This window comes from Anthonomus grandis, chromosome 4 (assembly GCF_022605725.1).
Source record: "Anthonomus grandis grandis chromosome 4, icAntGran1.3, whole genome shotgun sequence".
In the NCBI taxonomy this organism is placed as follows: Eukaryota; Metazoa; Arthropoda; class Insecta; order Coleoptera; family Curculionidae; genus Anthonomus; species Anthonomus grandis.
Window position 1 is genome coordinate 10,777,753 of NC_065549.1, and position 11,019 is coordinate 10,788,771.

At 35.2% G+C, this 11,019-nt stretch overlaps 1 protein-coding gene across 1 annotated transcript; it reads right to left on the bottom strand.

Moving 5' to 3' along the window:
* Positions 1–1,852: 1,852 nt before the first annotated feature.
* Positions 1,853–11,019, bottom strand: LOC126735388 (uncharacterized). The gene is made up of 6 exons (XM_050439357.1): positions 10,290–11,019; positions 10,040–10,221; positions 9,837–9,987; positions 9,671–9,782; positions 9,184–9,620; positions 1,853–2,468 (listed from the first exon to the last, which is right to left on the bottom strand). The coding sequence occupies exons 1-6, from the start codon at positions 10,604–10,606 to the stop codon at positions 2,030–2,032; spliced, it is 1,638 nt and encodes a 545-aa protein (XP_050295314.1). The 5' UTR covers positions 10,607–11,019; the 3' UTR covers positions 1,853–2,029.

Sequence of the window (11,019 nt, forward strand, 5' to 3'; positions counted from 1 at the left end):
ATGATGATACAAACATTGACATGGAAGATATTGATATGAGCCTTACATCGCTATCGACAAGTTCATTTAGTACTTTAGGACATAACGGTTAAGGACATTATTGTTATGACCGGCAGGAAGATCATTGATTTTGATATTAAGACTCACGTATGGAACAATCGAGCATAATATCATTCACAGATCGAATCTCAAAGAAGGAGCAAATATCAGCAGATGCCGCCTTTGCAAGAGCTATTTATGCTGGGGCCTTACCGCTTTCCATTTTTTCTGAAAACCCTTTGTGGAATGTCGCATTTAATATTTTGCGGCCATCCTATAAACCACCGGACTTACATAGTTAACGGAAACCATTACTAGAAGCAGAACATGCTCGTATTATGAAATTAGCCGAAGAGAAGGTTCAGAACTCTCATATCAGATGGTTGGACTAATATTCGTGGAGATGGAGTAGGTAGTAAATTTTCTTTTAGCCACCCCCGACGTTGTATTTTACAAATCCATTGAGCCCGGAGAAAATAGAGAAACTGGACAATATATTGGGCAACAATTCGTTAATGTTACTAATGATGTTGGAAGCGCAAATGTTTTGTTAATAGTCACAGATAATGCTAGCAATATGAGAGTTGCATGGAATATGGTCAGATCTGAGTTTCCTCACATGTTTACGATCGGATATGTTGCTCACCGGCTCAGATTATTAGCAAAAGAAATTATGAGGATTCCTCGGCTATCCGATTTAAGAAATAAGGCTAAAACGGTTGTAAAAAAGTCTCCCATGCAGTATTTCGCAAAAAAACAAAAGGAAAAGTATGGAAATAAAGCCGTTGCTTCAAAAATGCCAAATCCAACAGATTTGCAGGAGACGAGATTCTTTTCAGCCCCTTAAAACTTAACAAAGCTGCCTTACAAGAAACTGTAATTTCGGAAGACGTCAAAATAGAAGATTCAGTACGAAGAGAAATCCTTGGCTATACGTTCTGGCAAGATATTACTATAGCAGGAGAACTTCTGAAGCCTATTGCCAGGGGTATAAAAGTTTTAGAGGGAGATTCTCCTAATTTATCACTTGTTCCAAGAGTGTTAATGGACATAAAAGTTCAAACAATCAATAGCCTAAAAAGGCATTCCTTATTAATAAATAGCAGTACTTCAAATACTATAATGATACAAGTAGCAAAAAGAATTGACTTTTGCTGTAAGAATCTACACAAGGCCGCTTATTTTGTAGGGTCTTTCAGACGAGGATTGCCTGGACTGCCTTGAAGTTATTAAACATATTTCAAATCATATTGATCTACCAGCTGATAAGGTGATTGCCAACGCGGCTATGTATAAATCAAAATCAGGTTTTAACGAGTGGAAAAATTAGTAGCCGTTAGAAGCAACCTGTACCTACTCGATGAGAACATCGAAAAAAAAAATGTTCCAGCGAAGATTGCCTGTATTACTTACAAATGGAGGCCGCTTCTTTGGTCATCAATTATGATGATGATGACCATTTACTCGGTCAATATACCTCAAACGAGGCCCCTAATCTTGAATATTCATTTGATTCAGAACTAGAATCTAGTTTTGAATGTTCTGATTTTGATGAATCTTCATAATTTAATTAATTTACTTATTTCTTATTTTTGGTTGTAGTTCCTGTTGTGATTCTCTCTAGAGTGCATTTTAAATTTTTGTTTTTTGTATTTTCTCATTTAGTTGCTTTTGTTTTGTAAAGAGTTTAATAAAAAAAAATTAATTTTTCCTTTTTCTGTTTTTTTCAACACTTCTGGAATAAAACAGGAAAAAACCTTTTTTTCCGGGCTGTTAAAACACTAGTTACAATCAAAGCCAAATAAAACATGAATAAAAATAATACAATATGTTTAATCACATTTAGGACTTGACAATGGTAAAAAATATTTAAAAAAAAAAGATTGAAAACTCAAAATAATTAAAAAAAAAACGTAATAAACTTAACTACTTAACTACTCAATTCTCACCTTAAAATAAATAAGAAAAAAGGTGGCGCCTCTATATAGCGTTAAATTTTAGTAATGTGAACTTTAACGTGATAAACCCGGTTCTGGAACATGTAATTCTTTAACAAATCCCCGGGAACATTGACGGCCCGTACTCCGTTTAAAGCATCCGGCAAATTCGGATCCCACGTCTCGCAGCCCAACGTCATGGACAAATTGGGAAATTGAGCGTCCGCGGAAGGGCTGAAAGTAATATTGTATTTGTATTGGGGTTCGTCCTTTAAATTTCCCACGTGTTGCACTATGAACTTTGCTGCTGATTTTCCGCAGTTTCTGTAGGTGAAACAGAACATTTCGCCCATTACGTAAAGGAAGTTGTGCAGCGGCGTTCGGTCGTTTTTCATGTCTTTCTGGATGAATTTGTTGTTTTCGATGATTTGATCACGGTGGGATTCCCGGAAGTGGTTGTAAAGGCCTGGAGCTAAACCTTTCCATCCACATCTGTATTAGAAAAAAATATATTTTACAATTGAACCATGACAAAATGGTTAATAATTTTCTTAGATTATCGAGAACTTAGAGGAGCTCTCACTATTATGGTGTTAAGTTTTTTAATTGCATTGCTTTTCAAGACATGTAAGATTGCTAGAGGGTGAAAAGCTTCTGTTTAAAATTAAAAGCTTAGTCAATTGAGGAGTATCTCGAAAATAACTTCTTTGACATGTGATATATACTTTTTCTTTTAAATTTGTATCATTTTAATGACCTGCTTGAATATGTTACATTTACTTTAACGGTGTATGTTTTAGAATGTTTATCATAGGTTTTAGTAGACAATGTGTTCAAATTTTCTTAGTGAAAAAATAGCAATTAATTTATTTTGCTTCTCTTTTTTTTAAACTGTTATGTTTTTTATCTTATAAACAGAATAACTTAGTATACTCCACTCGAACTGTATACACATTGTGTGGGTGTAATACTAATAATATGTTTGATTTGACTTTAAAGTTTAGTATTTTAGCACCAATAAATATATTTATTCTTTTCTTTCCTTATAGCCCAGACCATTCATGGAATATACTATCAATGTTCTACCAAGCTATGAATGTTTCAAACCTAAAGACCTGTACCAGTAATGTTAAAAAATTACTAATTTAAAGCAACCAGAGAATCAGTTTTAATGAGAAAATGGACTGTGTTTAAATATAAATTATTTTTGTTCCTTTGTTATATTAGATAGTTTATTAGTAGTAATATACAAACAAGTACTTTTACAAGTCAAATAAAATAAAGTTTCTACATAGTTTGTACATATAAAAATATAAAGTTAAAAATTCAAATTGGCTATCATTAGAGATAAAATTCAATTAAAATACACTTTCAACACACATTAATAGAACTAACATAAATTAAAATTTGATTCAAAGTACTCCCCAAATGAAAAAAAGCTTTTTCTAAAAGAAAACATTTAATTTCCTTTTTATATTGGTTCAAATTTAAAACCTTTACTCTGGCTGGTACATAGCTATAAAACCTTACACATAGGTATCTGGAACCGTTTCTGGATCTTTCAAGTTGGCAGAAATCAGGTACAAGATTGGTGTTGTTCCTTGTAAGATAATTATGGATGTTTTCATGAGAATTATATAGGTTCAAATTTTGTTTGATGTGCAACAGACACAGGGTAGAGTCATTCTACATTCATAGACAGCCTTGTAGCCAAGACCAGATATGATGCGTATGAATTTTCTTTGTTGTTCAAGAGCTTTTTCCATATGGCAGGAATGACCCCACGATAGAATGGCATAAGTTAAATAGGAATGGAATTTGCAGTGGTAAGCTGTTAAAAGGGTTTCTCTAGAAGTTACCTGAGCAAGATTTCTAACAAGAAAAAGTTGCTGTGATAATTTTTTTGACCGTTTAATCAGATGTTCTTCCTAAGTTAAGCCCTTATCCAAGAATACTCCATGAAACTTTAGATGCTATTAACATTGAGGTAACAAAGGCTGGGGAACATTAGTATGGTTGCGAAGAGAAACATTTACACTTTGTGATTTTGAATTATTTAAAGACAGATGGTTTTGCGAGAAACGATTCAAAAAGATTTTGTTCTGATGCATGGTAGATAACATACATAAAAGATAGTATGATCAGCAAATAGTACAGTGTTGAATTCCTGACTTAGACAGAAAGAAAGATCATTCATATAAATGAGAAACAGTATGGGACCGAACACTGACCCTTGTGGTACACCAAACTCTAAATGTTGTTTTTCAGAATCACACTTATTAAATTGAACATACTGTTGCCTATATAAAAGATATGACTCAAGTAGCTGAATTGCACAGTCCTGGAAATTATAATAATGTAACTTTTTTAAAAGAATGGTGTGTGTGACACTGTCAAACACTTTAGCAAGGTCTAAAAATGAGGCTAGAGTATCAAGATATTTTTCAAAACCGTCAAGAATATTACTGGTAAAATGGTCAATTGCTAAGGTTGTTACGAGTACTATTGACTATATGTGCTCTAACTATTGTTCTGATATATGTACCGTTAAATGCTGCACTGTCCGACCATGAAGCAATTTTTTTTAACGTTTTACAACCTAAACAGTAAGCAAAATCTCTACCACATTTTGGCCGAGTTTTTTTTTTTTTACAAAGATCCAGAAGCAAGGAAAATAGCAAATAATCTAACCAAAGGGATAAAAAACGAAGTTTACGATTTCAGGAGTGAAAGGTGGAATAATTTCTTAGAGGAACTAAATAACGATGATGAAAACCACAAAAACTATGGAGAGTCTCTAGGATACTGAGAGGAAGAGATAAAACTGAATTCCCGCCCATACAAATACCAGATGGATCACTAGTTTATACAGACATAGAAAAAGCAGAAGCATTCAATAACTCACTAGAAAATCAATTCAATTTAAATAATTTTCAAGAGGACCACACTGTATCAGCACAAGTTAACCAAACATACAGCGAAATAGAAAATATACAATACCAAACAATTAATGTCTTAAAAAAAATTGATTTCAAGAAATAAAAGACATAATATCAAATCAACAAAATAGAAAAGCACCAGGAGTAGATGGCATAAACAATAAGATGCTTAAAATGCTACCCGACAACATAATATATGAATTAATGATAATTTTTAATCAATGCCTCACTCTATGCTATTTTCCAAACGCATGGAAAAGGGCAATAGTAAAACTACTACCAAAACCTGGGAAGAATTTATCAAAACCGGAAAATTATCGCCCTATTAGTTTACTCCCTTCAATGGGTAAAATTTTTCAGAAAGCGGTGCTAAGCAGACTAAAGGATGAAATAGAAACATTAAAAATAATCCCCGTAGAACAGTGTGGTTTTGTGAAGGGCCTATCAACAGAAATTCAGCTCGCAAGGATCCAGCAAAGTTTAGTGGATTCGTTCAATGCCAAATATTCAACCGCCATGATCACACTCGATATCGAGAAAGCTTTCGATAGGGTGTGGCATGGCGGTCTGATTCACAAAATGGCGGCATTTGGGGTGTCGCCTGGTATTACAAAAATTGTACAGAATTTTCTTAAAAACAGGGAATTCACTGGTCAAATTAATAAAAGTACATTGGAATATAAAAAAATCAGAGCGGGGGACCCCCAGGGCTCCCCGCTATCACCCACCCTGTATAATATATACCAGGCAGACATACCAAAAAACGACCACTATTCCAAGCTGGCATTATTTGCGGACGATACTTGTGTCCTTGCGAGTTGCAAGTACCTGGACCAAATAACAGCGTTATTCAGAGCCACTTTGACAAAATATCCACATGGGCTGAGAGATGGAAGATTAAGATAAATGAGGATAAAACGGAGGCAATCCTTATCACGAAAAAACTTAATCGTGAGATTCCAAACTTGATGGTGCTTGGCAGGGCAGTCCTCTGGAAGAGCGAAGTGAGGTATCTGGGAGTACATTTTGACAATAAGAACACTTTTGTACACCACATTAAAAAACAAATAAATCAATGTAACGGTTTAGTTCAGAGTCTCTACCCCTTCCTGGGCAGGAAAAGCAAGATGTCACTCGACAATAAACTCCTCCTGTATAAGCAAGTGATCAGACCTAAGCTCTTGTATGGATCTTGTGTGTTCGCTAAGATACCAAAAACAACAATGGGTTACCTGGAAACCTTTCAAAACAAGACACTTAGGCTGATCACAAATGCTCCGCGATACGTCAGAAACTCAGATATAAGAAATGATTTAAAAATGAGTACAATAGAGGAGTTTATTGTCGCTAGACACACGAAGTTCAAAGAACGAATCAGGGCATTGGACCATCCCGAAACCCGTAATTTCCTATTAAAATGGCGGGAAAACAAGCCCTGGAAGGGAGTATTCTGACCACACTGTCATTGAGAGACCGCTCAGGGGCATGAAAACGAAACCGGGCGAAAAACAAGCAAACGTCGATAAACGCTCCGTTTGCAAATCAAAACATTCTCAAGGTCATCCTAATCCGTCCGCTTTATACGGCCACATCAAGATCGTGCTGGGGGGCGGAGACTGCTGTTGGACTCGTGACCAATGGTAGCCCACCTCCTACCTTATGAATATAAGCACACCAAAATCCCGAGTAGTCAATCGGAGTCAATCCTGTCGACCCGGGCCAACATCAACTCCGATGCACATCGATGCGACCCAGAATAAAAAGATAGGCGCCTAAATAGCAAGTAAAGCATCAACAGACCGGCAAGAGCCCCGATGCTAGTTCCGGAGAAATTAGTGCAGAAGAAGAAGAAGGCCGAGATTTTTAAGCACTACAAATTACAAACAATTTAACAATTTATGCGCCTCTTCTAACTGGGACACAATTCTTGAATCAGATGACCCTATATCTGCTTTACACAATAGGATCGTTGACTTGTTTAATGCAGCTTTTCCTATCAAAAAGATAAAACGCAAAAGAGTGGTTTACTAAGGGTCTAACTATTTTTTCAAAAAATCTCCGTTCGCTCCATACCATCAGGAAATATACGTCATCTCTTTATTTCAATGAGTATTTTGCTAAATATCGCTCCATATTTCGTCGCCTAATAAGACTCTCCAAGGAACAATATTATTCCAACAGGCTGATCAAGTGCCAAAATTCGCAGAAGGAATGTTGGAATATTATAAACGACATACGCAATAAAAACTCTCATTGCCCTGCTTCCGTTCCCAATGTTTCCCCAAACGCGCTTAACAACTTTTTTTGCAGTATAGCAGATAATCTCCAACAACGCTCGACTCAATCAGTGGATCCAATGACTGACACACTGTCAGCTGTCAACGTTTCAGACTCCTTTCTGTTTTTTCCAACTGATCTGACAGAATTAAAAGGCGTCTTAAAATCGATAAAAAACAAAAACAGTTCAGGTGAGGATGGCATATCTGCAAACATTCTTCTCAATATTCCTGATTCAGCCTTAACAGTCCTGGTAAAAGCAATTAACCAGTCATGGGAAACAGGAACATTTCCCTCTTGTCTAAAAACAGCCAAAGTCATTCCAATCCACAAAGAAGGAGACATGGAGAATCCTTCTAATTTCCGGCCAATATCACTTCTATCCACCATGTCAAAAATCATAGAAAAAGTGGTGAAAACTCGTATGCTGTCTTTTATTAATGCAAATAACAACCTTAGTAAGTGTCAGTTTGGTTTTCGCGTGAATACCAATACAAATGATGCTGTATACCATCTTCTTCAGGACTTGTACTCTCATATCAATGGCGTGGGAGTTTCGGCGGCTGTTTTTTGTGATCTGTCAAAAGCTTTTGACTGTGTTAGTCATGACATTCTGCTGCTGAAGCTCCACCGCTATGGTTTTAGAGGCTTTCCTCTATCATGGTTTTCTTCATTCCTGCGAGGTCGACGGCAACGGGTTTTGGTTGGGTCAAAATACTCAGAATATAGCTTTATTAGATGGGGGGAGTGCCTCAGGGCTCAGTCTTAGGCCCAGTTCTATTTTTGCTTTACATAAATGATCTGGCTGGTCTCTCTATTCGCGGTGTCTTCACTATATTTGCAGATGATTCCACAATATTGTGGCAGGCCCTGGACTCAGATTCTCTCCATAGGATCATCCTGGAGGATCTTAAGATGGTAAAAAGGTGGTGTGACTCTAACTTACTTACATTAAATCCAACAAAAACTAATTTGCTATGTTTTAAATGGAATCTTAAAGATGTTTCGATAGATGGTGATCCAATTCAGATTAACCCTGACAGCAAATTTCTTGGAATTTTCATAGACAAAGATCTCAAATTTGTCACACATATAAATCTTCTGGCCAAAAAGCTAACATCTGGTTGTTATGCTATCAGGATCAGTGTACAGGAACTTGGTCCAAAAATTGGCAAGTCCGTTTATTGTTCCCTCTTTGAATCCCACCTTCGCTACGGTATCGCTTTCTGGGGCAGTGCAAGCAGTTACATTAATTATTCAAATGCTGTTTGTTCGTTTCATTCGATATATATGTGGTGCTAACCCCCATGTCTGTATATTCTTGAGACTGCTTGCGTAATCTATAAGTACAGAGAAAGGTTTATGGTCAGGAGTGCTCGGTACCCAAGCAGGAATCAGATGATTTTGCACCTTCCTCGACCTACTTCAGCTTTAACAAAAAAATCAGTTTTTTACGACAGTATTTCTATCTTTAATCATCTGCCTATCATTATTAAAAACTTAACTTCGCCTAGGATTTTCAAAAAACATTTAAAGAGATTGCTTGCTGCTTAGACCTATTACTCTGTTGAAGAATATTTTAATGATATACTTTAAGTGACTGATTATATATATAAGATCAATGGTTATGTTTTTGTATGTATGTTCATATTTTATATTTGTGTCTTAAATATTTATTTTTTAATTTTAAATTTTATACTTGTAGTTTGTAAGTTTTCATTTTTCTAGCTTTGTTAAAAACATTTTAATGTTATAACAATAAACCAATATTTGACTTTGACTATTTTTACGGAATCCAAACTGGTTCATCAAAAAAAGGTTTCAAAGAATTCATTGATCTTTTTTAAAATGCACTCATAAAATTTTGATGAGATAGGTAATAGGGATATTGGTTGGTAATTATTGCAATCCTCAGAAGATTCCTTGTTCTTGAAGAGAGCCATGCATATGTACTGCATATCTCCTAAATAATCATTTTTATTCATACTTACTTCAAAATACAGGGATTTTCAGATAATTCACAGCTGTTCTGGTGCTTCTTAATCTTATCAGAAGTAGTAACGAAGCCGCATCCGATTTCCCGATTTTTACATGGATATTTCACCTTTTGGGTCAACTTTTCCAATGTAAAGTTTCTGCCATTGGCAAAAGTATTTCTGCACGAAGGGCATATTGGCACCATAGCCTTACAGTCACTGCAAACGCTATGTCCTGTACTACAAATATAAATTGGGGGTATCATAAACTCATTACAAACTGGACATTCTAGTTCTGCAAGCATTTCACTGTCAGGATTAGCATTTTTTTCTTTCGGAGCAGCAGGGATGACACTATTCTGGATTCCACTTGCAGTGTCATCCTCCTTCAAGCCCATTATTTGAATGAGCTCTTTTTTGTGTTTCTTGACTATACTGACTTTAGCTTGTATCTGAAATTTTAAATATCAGTTGATTAAATTAAATTAATATGGCACATTACTTTTTTAGGATTTTGTAACATATCGGCAATTTTATCAGTGTCAATTTCCAAAACCTTTTCTGGCCAACTCAAGTTCTCTGCCAAGTTTGCAACTAACTCTAAGCGACTTTTCCTATAAAAAGCAATTCTCTAGTCTATAATTAGTAATATAAGAATAATAATCTACCTTATTATTAAGGAATTAGTGTTATCCTCATCACTTAGCTCTAACTGATACCTGAAACACTGAGCCTCCAAGTCATTCCCACTCACCATAACACAACACACATACTTAGTGTTGATGTCATGTTTTATGACAACAGTGCAAATTTGATTCCCTGTAAAAATATTATCATAAATCTGAAAATATTCTGTTTTACAATGACTGACCTACTGTGGTAAAAAATATCAAATTTTTTCCTTCTTTGGGCCACTCAAATTTGGGAGGATCCAAGAAAAACTCTTGATGGGTTTTTAAATGGTCATTCAACAAGTTTGAATTTCCATTCCAAGAACAAAACTCATTTGGAAACAATTGCTTGTAGAAAAGTGGACAATTTGTACATTGAAATCTAACATAATAAACATAAAATATTGTCACAGCCAGTTTCCTTCAATAGATGAAAGATTTTTAACTCACCTACAAGATTTTTCATGATCAGGCACCTCAACCATCTTAAGAATTTGGTCACAGCCATAATTTTTATTCGTACATGGAAATGTGAGGTTCTTAATCAAATCCTCAAAGGCATGCTGGCGGAGTACAGAACCCTCCAGGTTTGTTGTGACCACAGAGTTACACCTACCACAAATATTGCCAATGTTTGAATTGAATATAATTGGAGGCACATTCAGGTAACGGTTGCATACTGTGCAACATATATCCTCTTCCAAAGAGGTTTTGTCAATGATGGTGAACTCTTCCAAGGCTTTTTCTATGTTTTTTATGGGAGTCATTATTGTTGTTTGAAGATTTTGAGTTAATGGAAAATTTGGATTTAATATTATATGTAACGTTTTACATAAAATGCTTACTGATGGTATTTCTTTTATGATATAATTCAATCGTAATATGTCAACAAATTTTAAACTAATAAAGAAAAATAAAAATACCAGACATCTAACCGACACTGTAACCGCCAAGTCAAACGACTTACGATGACATTGCCTACTGACTAGACTAGAATTTGTAGGTTAGGTACATGTATTTCCTAGCAAGTTAAAAAAAATACATTTTTTGTAACTTGTAACCATACTATAGTTTTTTCAAAGTTATTTTCGAAATCAAAGAGTTGTTGTCAACTGAATTTTAAGTCTGCAATCTGTATTTTTAAGATAAGGGAAAGTAAATAATAAACAGCTGATACGTC